Source organism: Vigna radiata, chromosome 8 (genome assembly GCF_000741045.1).
Source record: "Vigna radiata var. radiata cultivar VC1973A chromosome 8, Vradiata_ver6, whole genome shotgun sequence".
Lineage (NCBI taxonomy): Eukaryota > Viridiplantae > Streptophyta > Magnoliopsida > Fabales > Fabaceae > Vigna > Vigna radiata.
In genome coordinates, this window is record NC_028358.1 from 45,595,035 (window position 1) to 45,616,914 (window position 21,880).

At 30.3% G+C, this 21,880-nt stretch overlaps 3 protein-coding genes and 1 long non-coding RNA gene across 6 annotated transcripts; all 4 read right to left on the minus strand.

The window, feature by feature from the left end:
- Nucleotides 1-949: 949 nt before the first annotated feature.
- Nucleotides 950-5,464, minus strand: LOC106772784. 3 transcript variants are annotated; one of them, XR_002669526.1, is made up of 5 exons: nt 5,278-5,464; nt 5,037-5,172; nt 3,906-4,128; nt 3,178-3,249; nt 950-1,304 (listed from the first exon to the last, which is right to left on the minus strand). It is a non-coding gene; the product is annotated as an uncharacterized LOC106772784 (long non-coding RNA). The 3 variants fall into 3 exon arrangements; XR_001376625.2 differs by lacking the exon at nt 3,178-3,249 and having other exon boundaries at nt 3,914-4,128; XR_001376623.2 differs by lacking the exon at nt 3,178-3,249 and having other exon boundaries at nt 957-1,304.
- A 1,784-nt stretch (nt 5,465-7,248) lies between these two features.
- Nucleotides 7,249-9,216, minus strand: LOC106770937 (UPF0235 protein At5g63440). The gene is made up of 5 exons (XM_014656792.2): nt 9,044-9,216; nt 8,600-8,965; nt 8,110-8,198; nt 7,777-7,845; nt 7,249-7,597 (listed from the first exon to the last, which is right to left on the minus strand). The coding sequence occupies exons 1-5, from the start codon at nt 9,156-9,158 to the stop codon at nt 7,538-7,540; spliced, it is 699 nt and encodes a 232-aa protein (XP_014512278.1). The 5' UTR covers nt 9,159-9,216; the 3' UTR covers nt 7,249-7,537.
- A 2,373-nt stretch (nt 9,217-11,589) lies between these two features.
- Nucleotides 11,590-13,716, minus strand: LOC106771270 (protein LAZY 1). The gene is made up of 5 exons (XM_014657223.2): nt 13,432-13,716; nt 13,282-13,348; nt 12,416-13,197; nt 12,041-12,311; nt 11,590-11,956 (listed from the first exon to the last, which is right to left on the minus strand). Exons 1-5 carry the CDS (start codon nt 13,435-13,437, stop codon nt 11,937-11,939), a joined length of 1,146 nt encoding a protein of 381 aa, XP_014512709.1. The 5' UTR covers nt 13,438-13,716; the 3' UTR covers nt 11,590-11,936.
- A 4,924-nt stretch (nt 13,717-18,640) lies between these two features.
- On the minus strand, nt 18,641-21,419 carry LOC106772425 (photosynthetic NDH subunit of lumenal location 5, chloroplastic). The gene is made up of 5 exons (XM_014658820.2): nt 21,284-21,419; nt 20,760-21,170; nt 20,610-20,664; nt 20,297-20,382; nt 18,641-19,023 (listed from the first exon to the last, which is right to left on the minus strand). Exons 1-5 carry the CDS (start codon nt 21,323-21,325, stop codon nt 18,871-18,873), a joined length of 747 nt encoding a protein of 248 aa, XP_014514306.1. The 5' UTR covers nt 21,326-21,419; the 3' UTR covers nt 18,641-18,870.
- Nucleotides 21,420-21,880: the final 461 nt, after the last annotated feature.

Sequence of the window (21,880 nt, forward strand, 5' to 3'; positions counted from 1 at the left end):
TCATTTCGGAGTGTAAGAATGCAATTCAAAACTTTGAGTGGTAAAATATGAAAGGTCGGAAAACAAATGATCTTAATATTTTATTTTCTTTACTTGATTTTCACACATTTGAAAAACTTTTAATCCAATTCATCCTATTGAGATCTATTGATTTTAACCATTCTATCATACCCAAATTTTAGTTCCTAACTAAATTTTAATCATAAAAACAAACAATATATTTTGTTAACTGTTGTAAATAATATGTCGTTTTTTGATCAATTATAATCAATAAAGAATGTTATTTCAATTAATTTTAATTATAAACAATAAGTGGTTGATATTAATTATAATATCAATTTATATTTAATATGTATTAATGTAAGAGAAGTAATTAAAATAACCAGATAAAATGACAATTACATCATTTAAGAAAAATATCAACAAAAAATTATACGATCTAAATACTATACCAACAAAATTATATAATTAATTAAAAAATATAAAAGTTTCAAATACTCAATAAATTAAAAATAATAATTATAAACTCAATTAAAAGATTTCAAATTTATAAAAATTTAAGACTCATTAAGTCTTTCATTGATAAAATAATCTATAACTTATAATTTTATGATTTGTACTTATATTTTAACTTAAAAAATTACTTACAATTTAAGATACTATTTAGTTTAAGAGTCTTAAATTCAAAAGTTTCACATCCTCCACCGAAATTTCTTTATAAAACTAAAATGGTAAACTTAAAAGAATCTGACTGCGACAAGCTCAAATTACTATATAAACGCTTTTTAGATAATAGTTTTTTTAAAGATCAATTTTAAAACAATTTCTAATTAGTAAATAATATAAAATTACGCAGGTAACATATCAAAACTAAATTAATATTTTACAATAAACCAACGTTAAGAAAAAAACGAAGTGACACAAAATTTAAAGAATATTTAACAAAGGGTGAAACTAGAGTCCAATAAATAATTTACCCTTAATATATCGAAAAAGAGAAGGATTTTGATGCGTTTATCTNGTAACCATGTAGATTTTGTTCACCTAATACCATCCAATCAAGTGTTATAGTACATGAGCATGACAAGCAAGGTTTCTATTGCACCGTAGCCAACTGCTTTGTGAGAATCTAAGTAAACAACATTACAACTGAAATTTAAACCTCCCTGCCTTAATATGGAAAATGCAAATGAACCTCATAGAAGCAGACAGATACCATGGATACTAAAGCTAAACAAACAACGTTAAGGTTGCACAGCCTCCAAAAGTTTCTCATAAACTTGTCTAGCAGTCAAATCCTCCACCTGAAACAGTCAAATGTGAAAATAATTACAAAGGGACAATCTTAGAGGAGGGAAACAAGAATAATTAAATCACTGGAATTGATATAATTATTCAGAATACAATCGTTCGGAAAGAAGCCCACATTCATATCAATCTGAATGCTTCACACGAAGGTGTACTTGATAATAATGTTATTCCATCTGACTCAATCTCAAACCCAAAACCTATGCAAAAAGGAAAAACTTCTTTTAACAACACTTTTTTAACAATTTTTTGACAATGTGGCAGCTTGTGATTGGTCCGTTTTAAATATTTTTTAAACTTAAGTTCAAATAGACCAATAAAATGATGACATGTGTCCCGTTGTCAAAAAAATTGTCAAAAAATGTTGTCAAAATATCATTGTCCATGCAAAAAATGTGTAGCGGAAAGTTGTCAGTGCTTCAGTTGTCTTCGACCAAAGGGAAAGATTGAGCAAAGAGACAAAATAACATAAAAGGGCCAACAAAAGGTCTTGAGATTTCAAGGAGGATTATGTCTGTAGTCACATTCTCAGGTTAACTCTTAAACTCTTATGAATTTACCTTTTCAGACATGGTTTCTGAATTAACTCAGTAGAATTGAGTGCGAAATCGGTAGATTATGTAGAATCACGCGTTTGAAATGATTCTACGAGCTTGAAAGGAAGAAAAATTAAAAAAAAACAATCATTTGATTTTTTTTACTATTTATTTAATGAAATACATCAAAAGCTTTTACAATATTTATAAATTTTATTTATTTAAAGTTATATAATTTTGTAGATTTGAATTAAGATATTATTTATATATTAAGATTTATTCGACTCTCAAGAGTTTTGAAGAAAGGTCACCTTTGCAACCAGTTCCCATGATCACATCCCATGATCACAGAGTCACTGGACTAATCTAGTCATCTAAAACAAAATAGTGCTTGGTTGGTTACTAACTATTTTCATTAACAAGGAAAGCATATATAAAAGTGGCTGAATCGGAGGTCATTGCACTGCTCGTGAACCCTATCAAAGGCCTGATATCTCAGTATAAACAAAGCATTTGTGTTGTTTCAGGAACATATAGTTTCAGCTCAGTTTCTCTCTTTCTCTCAAGTTCACGAGCATTGTTTTGGCGACCTCCATTTGCTTCCGCAAGCATAAGTTTGGGATGTACTAATCTATCCAACTATGCAAACACCGAGATGAACACCCATCCATGGTGGCACCTGAAGGCCAACCAACTTGCATCTATGTTGCTGCTCCATAAACTCCTACCCTCAACATGGAGAACATATTCTATTGCATTTTTAACCATATTCTATCCCATATTCAACTTGGGCTACCAAATATCTCACCACGACTGCATAATCCATTTCTTCAACACAATGTGGATAATCTATATATAGATTGATGTTTAACTATGTAGTTTTATTGAATCCACTATCACACCTCACCTCAACAACTAACTACCGTATTATTTCACCTCAAGAGTTCAATTCTGTGATACATTTTCTTCACAATTGTTTTTGCAATCTACCATTCAACATTTCTAAAATTGTATGAACGTCCTTCAATCATGCTTTTTATCTAAATAGTGTTTTAAAATAGGGTTGAAAGTGAAAACACTGGTATATTAAATAAATTTGTATTTAATTATATATTATGCATTCATCTTATTTATTAAATGAGCAGCTTGTAGGGTTGAACTGTGCAATTCCACAAACCAACCAATGTCAGGCTGGTTTGCAAAACAGTATCTTCGACCTGGAAGATCTGTAGTATTTGGGGTAAATTTAGGATCAAAAGCATCCAAAAATCCAAATGGGCCATAATCTCTATCGTAAGACCCAAAATACTCATATTATCTGTGTTCAGCACACCATGAGTGAAACCAACCCCCTGCCATCTAGCAATCAAGGAAGCAGTACGCTCAGCAACCTCCACCACCCNNGCTGACCANAAANCACCATTAAATAGAAGGGGTACATAGTCAGCATTCAAGTTTCATACGAAAATATGATGAAGACAGCAGTATAATCCAGAAGAGATGAGCTTAACTTTATTCAAAAAATTCACGAGTGTGGATGTTGGGTTAAACTGTGACATCTCGTTGCCTTAAAATATGAAATTATTACGTTTAGTACGTTGGCAGGCAGAGAGTTAACTTATTTAGCTAGCATCATGTTCCAACTCGTATGGTTATTTTAGTAATATATTAGGTTCTGGTACTTAGGAACTAATCTATGAAAGGGATTCGGCCCATGTTTGGCAACGTCTTTCTTTTTTGGGATTTTTTAAAGCTCCCAAGAAAGTGACAACATAAAAAAATAAGGAATTATTTCACCATAATAAGGTCATTTAAACAAAGTCTTCTGATTTTTTCCATAATTTTGTCAATTTGCTGTTTATATTGCAGCAGTCAGTTTACATATCCTAGCTTATGCTCACAATTACCTGGTGCATACAATTTAAGCAAACTACAAAATAACCACTCAAAGGTGTTTATTCAGATTAAACTTCAAACTGAATAACCATGCATCCTTCATTATATAAATCTCAAAGGTAAAATAAAAGTCACCCTTAATTTTACCAGAAAAATAAATAATACCTGCATACTTTTTGAAGTAAGGTCTACAACAGAATGATCTTCATCACCAGTGGAGAAAAAGATAAGCCTTCACTCTTACTCATGTTTTCAATGTAAAGACAGTGGTGCTTGATAGTATAGTCTGCCAAAACACGGACAAGGCCAAGGTCCTCCTCACCTCTGGAGGCATGTATTTGGTATGACCCTGCAAACAATTGCACCAGGTTCTTCCTTTGGATTGCCCCTGCAAACAATATTAACAATTTATTCATGTAATTAATTTTTAAAATGTGCAGGATAAAAATCCGTAAACCAAAGTAAATTCCAGTCATTCATCACATAAAACTAAAATTCATCTTCAACTCCCACAAACCCCCCTCCCCTCGCTCTCAGCAACCACTACGCATAGCATATGACACTAAAATGTCAAGAAGTACCAAAAATGCTAACATACAGAATATTTTCATTATATGTAAAAGACAACAACAAAAATAGAAGAAATGTATGTAAAAGACAAAGAGAAACAGGGTCATGTGCACCACATTCAAAAGTAATGAAGAAAAATACCACATGTAAGCTGCCAATCTTACAGATCATCACAATGATGAAATGGAAGCAAAAACAACAACAAAAAATAGAAGAGTTTCCAACCATAATCCATGCAATCCAATGGAAAAATAGCACAAGCAGTAAAATAAAATCAATAAGGAGACAAGTACAAGTCGTAACAATTTAAAACACACAGAAATTCCAGATCCAATCATAAAAATAAAATAGTACATTGTTGAAAAATACACTGATACAATAGCAGATGTAACCCAAAACTGAAAAGGAAAATTATCAATTTTAATCAAAGTGAGACTTTCTTCTGCCGAGGTATAAATAACGAGTGAACTATCACAGGAATTTTCAAAACCCAAGGTTAAGATTTAGATGTTGACAGAAATAACATTAGTACAAAAACAAATTTCCTACAATTTGTAACTCACTTTAACATCGATGGTCACATGCAAAGTGATGATTCCATATTACGTCAGTTATATAATTGAAACAAAAGTATCCACATAAAAAGTAAAAAACAAAATTAAAAATATACAAAAAGCAGATGAAGAGAAAATCAAAGAAGCACTTGAAACCAAATTGAACAATCACCTTATCCTCAGGCTCTTTTTCTTCATCCTCATTAGCAGGATTCTCCTTGTTTCCATCAGCAGCAACATCATTATTATCACCAGAAGGCTTTTCTTCGCCAAAATTCTTAGCAGTTTCATTTACATCATCAGTTGCCCTAAGTAAAATTCAAAAGAGGAAAAGAAACAAGCATCAATAAAAATTCATCAAAATAGTATTAAGCAGAAATCATGAGCAGAGGGGTCTCAAAAGAAGCGCTTACTGGGCAAGTTCATCAGTTGGTAGTCCCCAGTTCCCTCTCCCACTGCGACGTTCATAGACTCGTCGTGGTTGCCCATCTTCACCAGCTTCCCCATCACCAAAACCTCCACGTCCCCCACGATAAGGACCGCGAGGCCCACCATAGCCAGACCTTTCTTAGGACCTCCCACTCTCTCCATCAAGAGCACCTTGACCAGAACGAGGGAGCAAATGAAATGGATGTTATATTTATAACCATGGAAAAAAGGACCGTTGCAAAATTCGAACGTTGCCAACGTTATAAAAGCAACGGTCCAAAACAATGTAATATAATATTTAAATTTATGAACGTTGCACAACTTTTCTGTTTATGGGAAATTGTAGCTGATATGGGCTGCGATGTCCATAGCTGAACAGCCTGAGGGTTTTTCAGCACAAGCCCACTACTGTTACTGAGGTCTAGTGTGGAGCCTTTAGGAGCATACCAAATGAAAGAAAAATAATTTTATTAGTATTTTAATTCATTTGTTTAGCTTAAAGTACTAATATATACTGTTATATTATTAACATCAAGTTGTAAGTATTCATATAAATTTTCTTTATAGTATGGGCACCCAGGACCAATACTCAAATTTAAAAACCACACAAAATTAATCTTTTATAAAATTCAAACATGTATGTATGTGTAATAACATAATTCAACAATATATTTGGAAAATATGAAGTTGGGAATTGAAGTTGGGAGTTATATTAAAATGAACATCCCGTTGAAAGGAAAATAAATTGATTAATAATGTATTTTTTATGAGGTTCCAAAAATGTTTAATTAATTTTTAATGATGTCTTTACTGTCTTAAAGATGTTAGAAATATTAAGATATTAACGGATTATATCAAAATTATAATCGATTGAAAATAACAGTAATATATATATATATATATATATATATATATATATATATATATATATATATATATATATATAAATGAATGTTGTCTTCATCTCGCAGTGTAAGAGTGCAATTTAAAACTTTAATTAGTTAAACATGAAAGATCAAGAAACATTCTTGGAAAGCAAAAGATCTTAATATGTGAAAATAAAAATCAAAAACTCTTCAAGAATGGTTGAATGTAGATAAATGGTAATTTAATTTTATTATGTATACTTACAGTGAAAAAAAGTTAAGAGTGATGGTGTAAAACCTCATCTTAAAAAGTCACTCTTGAAGATGGAATGTAGACTCAACCAGTATTGAATCTTGTTTTACTTTCTTTACTTGGTTTTCAAGTCTGTAAAAAGATTGAAAATGTTCATTTAAAAATGCTAAAAGAAAGTAAAGATAAAAAATTTTAATCCAACTCATCCAATCGAGATCTATTGATTTTAACCATTCTACCCTACCCTAAGTTTAGTTCCTAACTAAATACTAATCATGAAAACAAACAATATCTTTTGTTAACTGTTGTAAATATTGTGTTGTTTGATCAATTATAATCAATAAAGAATGTTATTTCAATTAATTTTAATCATAAACAATAAGTAATTGATATTAATTATAATATCATTTTATATTAAATATGTATTAATGTAAGAGAAGTAATTAAAATAACAAGGTAAAATAACAATTACATCATCTAAGTAAAATACCAACAAAATTATATAATTAATTAAAAATATAAAAGTTTTCAAATACTCAATAAATTAAAAATTATTATTATAAACTCAATTAAAAGATTTGAAACTTATAAAAACGGTAAACTTAAAGAATCTGACTGCGACAAGCTCAAAATACAAACGCTTTTTAGGTAATAGTTATTTTAAAAATCAATTTTAAAACAATTTCTAATTATTAGTAAATAATATGAAAATTACGCAGATAACATATCAAAACTAAATTTGAACAGTTCTCCTATACCATACATTAATATTTTACAACGTTAAGAAAAAAATGAAGTGACACAAAATTTAAAGAATATTTAACAAAGGGTGAAACTAGAGTCCAATAAATAATTTACCCTTAATATATCGAAAAAGAGAAGGATTTTGATGCGTTTCTCTCGTAACCATGTAGATTTTGTTCACCTAATACCATCCAATCAAGTGTTATAGTACATGAGCATGACAAGCAAGGTTTCTATTGCACCGTAGCCAACTGCTTTGTTGAGAATCTAAGTAAACAACATTACACTGAAATTTAAACCTCCCTGCCTTAATATGGAAAATGCAAATGAACCTCATAGAAGCAGACAGATACCATGGATACTAAAGCTAAACAAACAACGTTAAGGTTGCACAGCCTCCAAAAGTTTCTCATAAACTTGTCTAGCAGTCAAATCCTCCACCTGAAACAGTCAAATGTGAAAATAATTACAAAGGGACAATCTTAGAGGAGGGAAACAAGAATAATTAAATCACTGGAATTGATATGATTATTCAGAATACAATCGTTCGGAAAGAAGCCCACATTCATATCAATGTGAATGCTTCACACGAAGGTGTACTTGATAATAATGTAACTAACCACAAGGAGCTTTGATTTGTTATTCCATCCTCTCTGAAGAGTCATCTGACTCAATCTCAAACCCAAAACCTATGTAAAAAATGTGTAGCGGAAAGTTGTCAGTGCTACAGTTGTCTTCTGACCAAAGGGAAAGATAGAGCAAAGAGACAAAATAACATAAAAAGGGCCAACAAAAAGTCCTGAGAGTTCAAGGAGATCATGTGTAGTGTAGACAATAATGGGCAGCCCTGAAGAAAGGTCACCTTTGCAACCAGATCCCGTGACCACAGAGTCACAAGGTAACAACCAAAACTCACCCAATAAAAAGAGAAACAAAGAGGGTTTTCAATATACCTTTCCCATAAATTCCAAAAGTTCGTTGTTGGCCTCTCCACGGGCAGCCGGAGCAGCAACGGTGACTCGAACATCATCAGCATTTACTCCTGATACAGCAAAAACAGTCTAAATCTAATCCTCAAGATTCAACGGGGATTTTATTGAGAAATTATATGACATTCCACAGCAAATGTACTGCAAGCATTGCATTATACAGAATAAGTTACAACTCTATGTTACAACGTGGATGAAAATGTTTTTCGCATTTATTCTTAAATTTCTCATTTTACCTAACCCTTATTTCTACTTTTTGTTCCAATTTCATTTACTTTTCTCAATTAAGGTCTCCAAAACATCACTGCTCCATAATATCATACTGTTTATTAATCCATCCATGAAAATATGAGAGATTTGCATATGTAGTCCGAAAAGCAGAGAAAAGGTAATGACAGAGGAAGTGGGATGTGGAGCGTGTGTAGATGAAATTACTAGGGAAGAGAAAGGGTACTGGTGATTGCTGAACGTTGTGCACGATCTTCAACTTCTATAGCAACCTGAACAAGTCCTCCTTCAAGCTGCGATATACAAGGTGGAACGGGGGCATCCTGTGGGTTGGTTTCGGCAGCAACAGTGCTGAGGGCACCATCAAGGACGTAGATGAGAGATGAAGATTCGAAATCGTGGTCGGCGCGATAACAAACGAAAAGACCACAGCCCATACAGTTCATGCGGTATTGTTTCTCCAATTTGCCCTCGCCTCTCTTTAGGAGAACTTTTCCGGCGTGGTGAACGTTGAATCGGGCGAGATGTTTGGTCTTGTCGAGTACATAAGCTTTGTCGGTTTTCCTTTTGGGCATTTTCTGCAATTGGGTATCTTCGCGTGGAAGAAAGAGAAATTGAGACAGGGATATGAAACGGAGAAATTGAGAAATTGAGAATGGAAGAAACGAACCAGTGATGAGGACATGGGAAGCGCAGTGTTTGCAGTAATAAACGAAGAGATCGGAGTGTGGACCCTCCGGAGCCGCATCCTCGCTTGAGTACGTGTGTGTTGTTCTCTTCGGCATCTCTCTCTTCCGCTAACCACCACCGCCGCCGCCTTAGCCTTCGTAACTAAGAGACTAATAATGAATTGTCTGGGCCTTGCCCACTAACTTCATTTGGGCCAGGCCTTGCCCACTAATTATTTATTATTCTCTTTCAGTCTTGTATGTAACTCAAATAATAAATGCATGTAATGTTTCAATGAGCTGAAATAATCTTTGTTGTAGGTAAATCTTGTCGTCCTTCCTACGTTCTTTTTTTTTTTTTTTTACTAAAGTCGTGTATTTTTCTTTTAAATTTACCAAAATAGATAAGTTTTTACAATATTACATATATGAGTAAGTCAAGGTTACAAGAATTTACTATAATAAAATTATATTAAAATGGTATGACCTTATTATAAAAAATTGTGTTAACGTAATTTTAGTTTAAAACATTTTAAAAACTCAAATAAAGTCCTTTTAACACTATTTTAATTTTAAAATAAATTGAGTTAAAATTGTGTTATATTTAAATGACTTTACTTTTAAAATATTTTACATTAAAATCGTGTTATTTTGACGTAACTTTCTTTCCCATACAATCAATATACGATTTATTCATGTTTATAAGTTTTTTTTTTTTTTAAAAGATGTTTATTTTAGTAAATAAAAAAATAAAAATAGTAAAAGATTAAAATAGTTTAGTAAAAAAAAAGCTTCATATTGACGTAATGAATCTTATTTTAGACACCAAAAGCCACTATTATTTTTTAGAGATGGTAAATGCGAGGATGAGAGAAATGGGTAGACTATTTTATTATATTATTCTAATATTCAATATAAAAATGTATTCACATCCATCCTTATATATAATAAGATATACATTGTTTTTAGTTAGGTTAGTGCTTGCTTATCTACCTTTTTAATATTTAAAATATTAATAAAATAATTGAAAAAATAATATACATACATATATATATATATATATATATATATATATATATATATATATATATACACACATGTATGTATGTATATATTAATGTATAATTAAAAATATTTTTAATTTTAATATATGTTATATATTAGACACTTCCAAATTTTTTTATATATTTATATAAGGGTTGTAGTACCTTAAAATATTTATATCCGCCACTGAATAAGTATATTATATGTAGTAACTATGATAGTTAATGTTATATAAGAAAAGTATTATTATATGTTTATAAGTAATATATTAACAAAATTGATAAAAAAAAATATTATTCAAAGTTTAAAAAAAACGTATGTGAAAAAATGGTTATATAACATTTTATTAACAAACTAACACAATATTTTCATATAAAAAATTTAAGTTTAATTAATTTTAAATTCTTTATTTCTTTATGCAAAATGTCAAAAAATATTACTATATGTTTATAAGTAATATATTAAAAAAATTAATAAAGAAATATTATTCAAAGTTTAAAAAAACATTTGTGAAAAAATGGTTATATAAGTATTTTGTTAACAGATAAATACAATATGTTCATATAAAAATGTATTAATTTCAAATTCTTTACAAATTTAAGTGTTTTCAATTAATCTTCATAATTTTTATATTTTTTTATTGAGTTATTATCGTTTAATTTTTTTTATTGCTGATAAAGTGACTATGATATTAAATATTCATTTTGATTAATTATCCTCATTCATTAAAGAATAATAGATCTAGGTAATATAAAATAGTATTTCTTTAAAATGACAAATGATTTGTATTATTTTTAATAAAATCGTATTTAATAACAAAAGATCATTACAACTATTTATATCAATGATGGTGGTGATAATAAGATCCCTTGTTATTTATAAAAGATTTTATTATATTAATCATAAAATCATATTTTTGACACAAGAAGACAACTAATCAAAATAACACTTAACACAAAAAATTAAATAGAATAAACTCGATTCACATATATGAAAACTTATTAGAACAAAAAGATTTAATACAAGTTATAAAAATACTCAAATTGACAGAAACATAAAATCTTATAATTAAGACAAAACTATATCATGTTTTGATTTTATTTTTTCTTTCAGATTTTACAGTATTTTTTTTTAAAGAAAAAAGATACTAAGTTTGAAAAACAATTATAGAGAACTTTTTTTAGTCTACATAACAAATATATCGATTGTAATTAACTATAGTGCATGAAGTAGTCTAAAAAAATAGTTAATAGTTAAATATGTGAAGATATTTAAAGAGTTGTATGAAAACATATTATATAAAAAGATGAATGTAATGGAATTATATTATGAAAAAATAATTCTGACTTTATTTAGTAATAAATAATTAAGCATATAAGAATGAATTTTTACCATGTATTAATTATTGGAATGTATTATATATGGAGTGAACAGTAAATAGATAATTTTAGAATGGAATGCAATATTGCAGGAGTAGGAGTAGGCAGCCAAACACATAAGGTTGTAAGTTTGAAACAAACATAAAGATCCATAAAAATTAACAACTGATATACTCTGCACACACTTCTACCACTCCTTTCAATCTCCAATGTTTCTTCTGTCCTTGCATTCCACACCATATACATTATCTTTTATATATACTTCATATTTATACATCATTCACAATTTTATTTCAACCACAGACACTGTCTATCATTATAATTATTATTACTATATCGTATACACTTCTAAGAGGTAATTAGAGGGACTACCTCTCTTATTTACTTCTTCTCCCAAACTTACTCTTTTCAATATCATATCATATATTGCTGCTGCTGCGGTAGGATCTTCAATTATTTTTCCCTTTTCTCTTCAAAGCTCCAACACCAAGTCTGCATTATAATGAAAAGTCTCAGTCATTATATACGAATATTTTACAATTAATTAATGGTATTTATAATTAATTGCACACTTACAATCGGCATCTGTTTTGATCCAGTGCTCCTTATTGTCAGATGAATCTTCACAGCCAAGAGCAAAGTGGAATGGATTTGGTTGAATCTTATAATATTGTCGCATGATGTTTTCCTTTGACAGTGCTCTTTTCGGGTGCATCATTATAACTTCCTCTCCATGCACCACCTCGTTCATTGTTTTCTTCTTGCTCTCATTCTTTTGGTATTTATCACACCTGTGTGCACCCGTACAATTTTCAGGGTGAACTTTTCTGTGAAACATATGCAGAATCTGCGACCAACAAGTAGGTATTTTTACCGAGTCCCAGCTAAAAGCTGTTGCTTAAGAAGCATAAGATAAGTGTGAAGAAGAGAAAGAAGAATGTGAAAGTGCACCTTATGGAGTTTTCTCTCGGCCGAAGCAGAATCAACAGGTTGTGCAGCAGCAGTGGCGGAGGAGGAGCTTCGGGAAGAAGTGTGAAGCATTCTTTTCTTGAGCTTTTTTTTCATGAGATACATGGCAGATTTGTCTGCTTCCCTCTCACTTCTCTTGTTATCATCCTTATTATTTCCTCCAATGTTCTCCTCCGCCAGCTTGGTTCGCTGGAACAGCTCACCGAGTGACGTTCTGTGCTCTTTCTGCTTTGCCACAGCCACGGTTGTGGTTTCTGACAACTCAATTGCCGATCCAAAGAGATACCCCTTAAGTGGGCAAACGGCACTTCCATTCCCATTTGATTCTCCTCCACCTTCCAACAACGGCTTCCCGCTCAGCGTTATTATGCTTCCATGGCTGCTTCTCCCATTGCTCACATGGCTGTTTCTCCCACACGACGACTCATCATCCGCTCCCAGAACTTTCTCTAGCTCATCGTTTATCAGCTTCAGTTCGTTCTCAGTCACTTCGTCTTCCTTTTCAGTTATGTTCTCCACAGATATGGCAAATGTCGGCGTTGTCGATGGATCGCTAACAACTTGCTCCGACCCCAGAGTTCCAATTGCCAGGAAGCCGTGGAAGAGCTCGTACATGGCACCCGCGGAATCTTCCTCGTACTCATCGTCGTCGACAGCAGCGAAAGATTTTCTTGTCGTCTGCTCTTTCTGACTTTGTTTCACATGTTTGTAATTCCCGAAGCTTCCTTTGGGATTGGGGTAGTGGTGTTCATCATCACAAGTCCCTTAACGAAAAAACGAGATATAATAATTAATCAAAGTAGAAGTGAAAATCATAGCGAAATGATAGAAGATACGATGAAAGTTACCGATGAGCAAGTGTTTGAAGGGTTGAGCGGTATTCTGACGAAATTTTCTGTGCATCCACCCAAGTAACTGGAGCAAAGAAATGCATGAAATGGCTAAGAAAAGAATAAGAATTGATATAGAAGCATGATAGAATATTGATGTTTACTGACCTTCATCCTTTGTTTGAGGAGAGAAAGAAGTGATGTATTTCCAGGGAGGTTGCTGAGTATGTGTATGTGGAGTTTGGAAGAGAGATAAAAGGAGAAAAACACAGAGAGATAGATACAAGATTGTTTGTTATTCTATGTCAAGATTCACGTAACATTATGGGTTGTGTGGGGTCCTAAACAGTTTTAATCCGATCATGTGGAAGGTGGACATAACTCATAATAATTCATATATCCATCAAATATATAAGTAAAATTCAGTTTGCGATTGATTTCTGTTAGTGACCAAATGCCTCCCCTTTTCCATTTTAACTTCACAGTGCATGCATATACATACATACATATATTTATGTGTCTCAGACCCACCCAACCCATGCATTATTATTTCTTATCATATAATTAAGGAACTAAATCAATCTCTCTCTTTTCCTTCCCACACAACTTTTAACACTATCTGCCTAGCTCCATCTCCTTCACCTTCAACTACTTACCCACTTAAACCACCCAACATCAACTTTTCAAAACTACCATTACTTCTCTTTTAAACATCTACCATTCCTATTCATCTACTCATCCTCTTTTCTAAACAATTTTTTTTTTATTCACCAATTGCTTAATATATTTAAAACATTTGTTCACTAAACAATTCACGTCAAATTTTATACTTAAATTACAAAAATGTCACTTACTGTAAATTGACCATTGATTGACGTTGTAGACCCACTTTTATTGAAATTGTTGTTTATTACATTTCACTTGTTCATTCTTAACTTGATAATGAGAAAGTTAAAGTCTCACTTTATCTAAAAAATAGGCAAGTTGAATAACATATAAATTAAAAAAAAAATTAAAAAACATATTACCTCTAGGACCACATGGTCAACCCCAATTCGGAAGAGATAGTTATTTATAGACAGTTAATTAGAATAATAATCATTAATTCAAAATTAATAAAGATAAATAAAAGTCATTTATTAATAATGGATTAAACCTAAAAATAAATTATTTTAATATTTATAAATATATGTTTAATAAGAATGTATAATTAATTATGAATAGTCATTTTTATTAAATATTATTATGCAAAATAATTTATTTGAGGGTGTTGGCTTAGACAAAGAAAAGAAAGAACAAACAACATAATTTAGATAATGAAAATCATAAAAAAAAAAAAAACTCTTCTCGTACATATAATTGTAAGATTTTATTTTAAAAGGTAATTAATCGTAATCCACTGAAGATGTTTTCATTGTTTTCTATGTAACTTCTAACTTGGTAAATTAAAATGGCTACTTTCATACGTTTTATTATATAAATAATTTTTTTTGTATGTAAAATATATTATCAAGTAGTTATAATTTAAGTTTATTTTTAAAGTAATTTTATTGAATATGTTACTATGATAAGATGAAGTTGAAACCATTGTTAATTTACTGTAACGTAATTAATGAATGTATGTTGCAGAGATGGATGAAGATGATAATTGGAGATCTTAAATCAACTTTTAATTTCTTCTTTATATCACTTACCGACAAGAGATGGTCACAATGAATTAATGACAGCAGATATTTGCTTAATTGTGTCCTGAGAAGGGGTTCATGATGTCTTTGCAAATAATTTGATTGAGCAATATGCTTTGTCATTATAATTAATGTTACTGTTTTTGTATGTTTGCAAGCTTAAATATTTGTGCTTAAAAGTAATGTTCTTAAAATATCCAAAGTCCCATGAAAACAAAAAGTAATATATAAATGAAGGAAATAAAGTCTTTATTTTGAAAATGCTTAGGGTTTTTTCAATTTTAATTTTATTAAACTTAAATTTTAAAACGAACAATTTCAAACAAAGTTTGTAAATTTAAGACTTGGAAATACAGAAGAAAAAGGGGGGACGGAGGGACGATTATAAATTTATTTAAAGTGTAAATATTAGAATTAATAATTTAAAATTTCAAATAAATTGATTTTAATATTTTATCGTATATTTGATGTGATATTTATGTTTTATATTTTATTTATTTTTTAATAAATCTTTATATAATGACAAATGATTAATAAATTTTAGAATATCAATATATATATGAAATATCAAAATTTTTAATAATATCTAATATGAATTTGTTTTAAACATCAACCAAACTAACACTAAACCCTTATCAATGTTAGCTAAAATATGTCTCAACAAAATTTGTTTTAAAAATATTATTTTTTTTTTTGAATTTTAATGATTGTTCAATTTTTTTATAATTAATATTCAAATAATAAAATCAAAAATCAATAAACTTATTATTTTATTCAAATAAAATATTTAAAATAATAAAAAATAAATTAAAATCAATTCAAATTTAATGTATTTTGATTTTTTAAAATTTTTGAAACTTTATATTAAAATTCAAAGTTAGGAAATACGAGAACAACTTTTTATATTTTAAATTTTAGTTTGTATAAATTATTTATTTGACATTTATTAAATAAAATAAGGAATGTTAAGAAACTAGAGACTCGAACAGATATTCTATCGGAAAAGAGGAGAGATATACTTCTTTTTTTCCCTTAATATATGATAGAACAAATTTATTACATGATTCTAATATCCCCCAATATTTTTTTTTTTCTATCAACACATATTTAGCGGGTATTCATAATTAAACTGTTGAAAAAAAGTAACAAAAATTATTCAAAAGATTGACGATTAATTAAAATTAAAACATTTTTAATTAATTTATATATTTTAAAAAGGGAGAGTTAGACGGTGAAAGTAGTTCAAATAAACTAAAAGTAATTATTTAAAATTTATTAGGTTATTTATTAATTTTTTTCTTATACGTAATAAGAAAAAAAAATCAAGAGGAGTAATACAATATATTTAACATATAACTCTATATGCAGATTAAGCTTATGTATTACTATGGTTGTTGAATCTTCTAATATATCTCCCTCTAAAAACCTATCACGTACCCTAAATTTTGAAATAATATGAAACACAGTTTTTTACAAAGTTAGTTTTCTAAGTTCATATTTCACATTGAATCTAAGTCTATTATTATAATATCATCGAAAAGTCTTCAGAAAAAAAATGATAACTTTCTTTTATATATATATATATATATATATATATATAAACTCTACATAATATTTAACTAATGTTCTATTATTTTTGTTTTACAATGAACGTGAAACACTTGTAACTCATCACTTTCATCACAAACATTTTTTTATAAAATTTTCCAAAAGTATTGAGAGCAATAGGTAAACAGATATACCTTTTCAAGACATACCTTTTCTTTATGTTGAAAACTGTAAGTGAACTAAATACATATATAAATATGCAACTTTAGGAGTTGAATAATAAAATAATAAATTCTATTATTAAAAAAGTAAAAATGATTTTAGGTAAAGTTTTGGAAAAAGGAATTTCATGAAAAAGGTGATGTGGTATAATAGAATAGGGAAGCATAGGTTGGGTAGCTTCATTCTATTCAATTGTATGCTATTGTTTACATATGATTGAAGTGTAGTGAAATGCCCTCAAATTCACTCCAACTTTATGCAGAGAAAAACATGTATGCATATTAAAGACAACCATAATAAACATATGCAAAACATCATTTAACTCCTAATTTCTTAACCTGTGCCTATCAGTCAACCTTCATTTTCACAGACATAATATTTCCACATATACCACCTAAGCTCTCCATATATTTGCTTTATACTTCATGTACAAGGTTGTCACATTTTTTTTTATAATGATATTTAGACAATATTTTTTTGACAATATTTGAATATTGATTACGTGTCAATCTGTTATTGATAAAAAATTACTCCATAATTAATAATAATAATCATAAACATTATTGTGGAATAATATTTGACCAATAACATATTGACACGTAATCGATGTTCAAATGTTGTCAAAAAAATATTGTCTAAATATCATTATCCTTTTCGGTTTACCAGAGAAGTGTAATTTATTTCTTTTATTATTAAAATACACAAATTTTTTAAATATTATGAATAATAAAGAATTTTTTCTCCCAAACACGTGTTTTATTTAATTTGTTTTTCATTGACTAAAGTTTTGCTTTCAGACATTTTTCTTTTTCTTTTATTAAAATTGTGCTTAGATACATAATTTTAATTTATTTAATATATTTATTTTAAATTATGTTTCTAATCTTGTTTTTACTTTTTATAAAACATGCATGTACGTATGTTTTTAATGATTTTTTTTATTGTTTTTATTAAATCAACGTTCTTGTTTCATTTAATCGATTTTTCCGTTTATTTAAAATGCAATTTATAGTTTAAAAAAAACATATAATTCTTAATTTTAAATTAATGTTTATATTTATTTCATATAAATTTTAATAGTGCGGAGAAATAAAATTTAGTAATTAGACTGAATTTGAAAACAAAATATTAAAACAAACAAAAAATCTATTATAAATATAAAAAAGAACACAACATCTTGTTCTTTATGTCTTTCTTATTCTTATTCCTCTCAGAATGTAGTGAAGAATGAAAGTGCACTTAGAAGTGTAACGAAGAAGTTAGGGTGACAACAATGACTACAAGTAATGGCAGTAGCTGCAATGTGGTTCAACAAGAGAAGGCAATCATCTAAAATGGCTTCACTTTTGTTTTGGGTGATTTAAAAGGAGAAAAACAATTAGAACTTACGACTCACCGACTTATATTTCTTCTCACGGCAGAAATTGTAACTGGAATAATTTTAAAAATTATATAGCTTTTTTTATAATATAAAAACTACAAAATAATAATATAATTTTAGTTGATTAGTTGAGAGAAAAAACATATGAAATTTATTTTTCCTTCCCTTTTTAACTCATTCATCCACACAGATGGAAAAAGTCTTTCATTCCTTCTCTTGTGAATCAAAACACACAGGTTTTTTCCCTTTATTCTTTTATTTTTGTCCTCTCTAAATCTTTTCTTGCTAATTATTTTATATTTATTTCATTCTTAATCCAAAATATAAGATTATTACAATTTAAAGGAAGGATATCCACTGGTAGAATTATATGATATTCTTCAAGGGCCGATAAAAAATCCAAATTCGATCAAGATAACACAATAATCGCTCAGAAAAGTCTCCCACAAGTCCCTCGCACTGATATTAATTTGATCATGCATGTTATTGAAGACTAATAATTCTGTTGACATCCATTTCCCCATGGAATCTGCACTTTGGCTTAAGGAGATACCACTCAAAACAGGTATTAAATTTTCCAACTTGACTGTAATTCTACCGGAACACAGGTGAGTGCTATAAGTTTTAGGTTCAGTATGATAAAAAAAAAGGTTACCGAGGTTCTCTTAAGAATAGTCGAACAAAGATTTCCATAAAGCAAGAGTTTCTTCTCAATCTAAACAAGTTAATAGAAGAAAATGACCATGACCAACAAAATACACAAGAACCACCTCAAGCAATTGGAAGCTCACCACAGTCGCTGATGGTCACGTTTTTTCTAGGACGGTCACCCCTATCTGTCTCCTGGGATTCGATCAACCTAACAATGTCCATGCCTTCCAAAACTTGGCCAAATACAACATGTCTCTGATCCAACCATGGTGTCTGCCAATTCATCAAATCAATTGATTATATCAAAACCAAGGAACAGAAACAATTTCAGATAAGTAGACATTAAGAGTTTTCTAACATTCCAACATATTAGTAAAATTTTAGATTGTTGACACCATGTGGTTCTTTTAATTATAATTTATAATCAATGCTGTCAGGATCACTAGGTAAACCGCAAATAGATCGATTTCAAGACCTTATAAATCTGCTCCCTAGCTGGATCATTACTAAAATCCATCAGTGGGACCGTTGTAGTAGGATTGGAGCAAGATTGTGGGATCAGACTTCATTCTGATCGTAAGAAGCCAATTCGCCTGAATGCATTTTAACCTTTCTTTCATCCCTGAATCAATTTGTTCTCTCTCAGTATCAGACCTAAGAGCCTTACACGGTCCACCCCATTCTCTCTGTCTCTTGGTCACTCCCTCCATCTCTCTCAATCTCTAGGTTCTGATTTCTGAATTTGTTTGTTGCTGTGCAATCAGACTTGCTGCGAGTGTGTGTCCTGTCTATCCTGCAATCAGATCTCTAAGTCTCTCAAGTCTCAACCCTCTCTCTCTCTCTGCTGCAACCGTGAACACTAGTAGTGCTTCTACTGAATCAGCTGCACCTATTGATGAATTTGGTGTTCAAATGCTTGGGAAAGTGGCAATGAGATTAATAAAGATGCAGCTGAGGACGCGTAGGAGGATGATTTTTCAGCAAACCTTATGTAATATCTAAGTGACTACTGCGACTAGTTTTGGATGTTCGGGATTTAAGGTTATGAAATTTCAGTTTTAAGTCTGCTTTGGTGTTGTCATTTATAAAATTCTTTTTCATTTCGGTATCAGTATGGATGTATAACTTTACATTTTGATAGGATCCCACGATCCTACATTTTATGATCTTGCATCCCTCTCTTGATCCTAAGTAGAATGGTAACCTTGACAACCTAGATTATAATACATCTAAAATTGCTCTTTTCTATATTTGGGGTTTACACAGATGAAATCAATTAATTTTAACATAATTTCACAGAATAATATGCAAAAATTATACGTAAAAATTGCCAACAAAGTTAGAAGTTGATACGAGTTGCAGAAGAACCGTGTTTGTTTTGTAAAGGCAGGAATCTTAAAAGTTCAAAAAAGTCTTCGTGTTAGAAATGTAGCACAGCTGTTCATTGAAAGACAAGATTATGGCTCAAACTTATCTGTCTAGGTGTGATGGGTTGGTGTTTCATTAGAAGAACATGGATAATTCGAAATATAGAAGAGGAATATACCTTGACAGTGCATATGAAAAACTGACTCCCATTTGTGTTGGGACCTGCATTTGCCATGCTAACAACTCCGGGTCCAGTATGAGACACTGGAGATATTGTAGATATGAGTATCATTAATATATATTTACAATATCAATAATATGCGGGGAGATGGAGGAATCTAATGAGAAGAAGTTGCAGGGGCATTTGTTTAATAATAAGAATAAGAAAAAGTTGGAAAAAGAAAGGCATGTGAAATTATTTGGTGTTTAGAAATTGAAAGCAGGAAGGGGAAATGAATGTAAAGTGGGAAGTAAGGAAGTGAGGAACTGACAAACAAAATTCTCATCTTTGAAAGTGCGACCATATATACTCTTGCCTCCAGTTCCCTGAAATATAAGATTGGTTAGAAAATAAATAGAATGGGAAAATGGGAAAGGGAAGAAAGATAGAGAGATCGGAAGATGGGAAGATAGATAGATACATTTCCTTTGTCAAAATCGCCCCCTTGAATCATGAAATCCTTGATAACACGATGGAAGGCAGAGCCCTTATACCCAAAGCCCTTCTCTCCGGTGCAGAGGGCACGGAAGTTTTCGGCTGTTTGGGGAACATCGTCGCCGTACAGTCCAATGACAACCCTTCCGACAAGCTTCCCAACTGGATTTCCGATACTGATGTCGAAGAATACTTTCTGAGTCACTTTGGCCTGAACACTTGCGTCCTCCCCCGAAGAAGAACTCGCCCGAACCCTCAAACCCCTTCCAACTTCCCTTTCTCTCACACTCAATTTCACTCCATGACAACCGCCAAACCCAGACGCCCGCGTCCTAAACTTGAGGTTATTGGAATTAGGGTTAGGGAGGTGCAAACCTTTGATATCTCCAAAATTTGACTGACAACAACACAAACACGAGAATCACATCATAAATAATAAATACTAATAATAAGAAGAAGAAGAATAAGAATAAGAATGTTGATTTGATCTAAGAGAATAGTAGGGATTACCAGTCTGAATGTGGTAGCCGAAGATGCAAATGCAGCTGCCATGGATTGAGTCTGCAACTGCCACTGCCACTATCACTTCCAATCTAACAACAGATATATTACTATCTCAAACTCTACTCCGTCACCACACAAATTACTATCCTATCCCTCCAATCCAATTCATCCCATCCTCTTAAAAAAAACTATAATCTTACCTCTACAACTTTACAATTAAAATTAATTTTAAGATTAAATATGTTTTTAATTTTCAAATTATTTCTAAAAATTGTATTTAAGATTAAATACCAAAATCAAACACATTATCAATTATATCAACCATTGAATTTCAAACAATTTATGATCTTAAAACTTACAAAAGTTATAATTTTATTCATTCTATCAAAATCGAAATACAGTTAATTATTATAGAGAAATTATTATTTATCCTACCAAATATATCCCATCTACCCTCTTCAAAAATATAATTTCAATTTTGTTTTATGGCTTAGTTTTAAAAACTTTTATTCTAGTCCTGTTAATTCAATATTCTATTTTTGTTCCTTTCAGTTATCGTCGTTAAAATTCTTCTGAAAAGAAAATAATTAATATCCTGTTTAT

Excerpts from the sequence above, each read along its gene's own strand:
- LOC106770937 (XM_014656792.2), bottom strand. The coding sequence starts at position 9,158 with ATGCCGAAGAGAACAACACACACGTACTCAAGCGAGGATGCGGCTCCG. Across the intron at positions 7,846-8,109 it reads TTTTGGAATTTATGGGAAAG|GTTTTGGGTTTGAGATTGAG; the intron begins GTATATTGAAAA and ends TTTTTTACATAG. Across the intron at positions 7,598-7,776 it reads ACAAATCAAAGCTCCTTGTG|GTGGAGGATTTGACTGCTAG; the intron begins GTTAGTTACATT and ends TGACTGTTTCAG.
- LOC106771270 (XM_014657223.2), bottom strand. Across the intron at positions 13,198-13,281 it reads CTTCAAACACTTGCTCATCG|GGACTTGTGATGATGAACAC; the intron begins GTAACTTTCATC and ends TTTTTCGTTAAG. Across the intron at positions 12,312-12,415 it reads CCGAGAGAAAACTCCATAAG|ATTCTGCATATGTTTCACAG; the intron begins GTGCACTTTCAC and ends TGTTGGTCGCAG.
- LOC106772425 (XM_014658820.2), bottom strand. The coding sequence starts at position 21,325 with ATGGCAGCTGCATTTGCATCTTCGGCTACCACATTCAGACTG. Across the intron at positions 20,383-20,609 it reads CAAAGATGAGAATTTTGTTT|TGTCTCATACTGGACCCGGA; the intron begins GTCAGTTCCTCA and ends CAATATCTCCAG. Across the intron at positions 19,024-20,296 it reads TTTTCATATGCACTGTCAAG|ACACCATGGTTGGATCAGAG; the intron begins GTATATTCCTCT and ends ATGAATTGGCAG.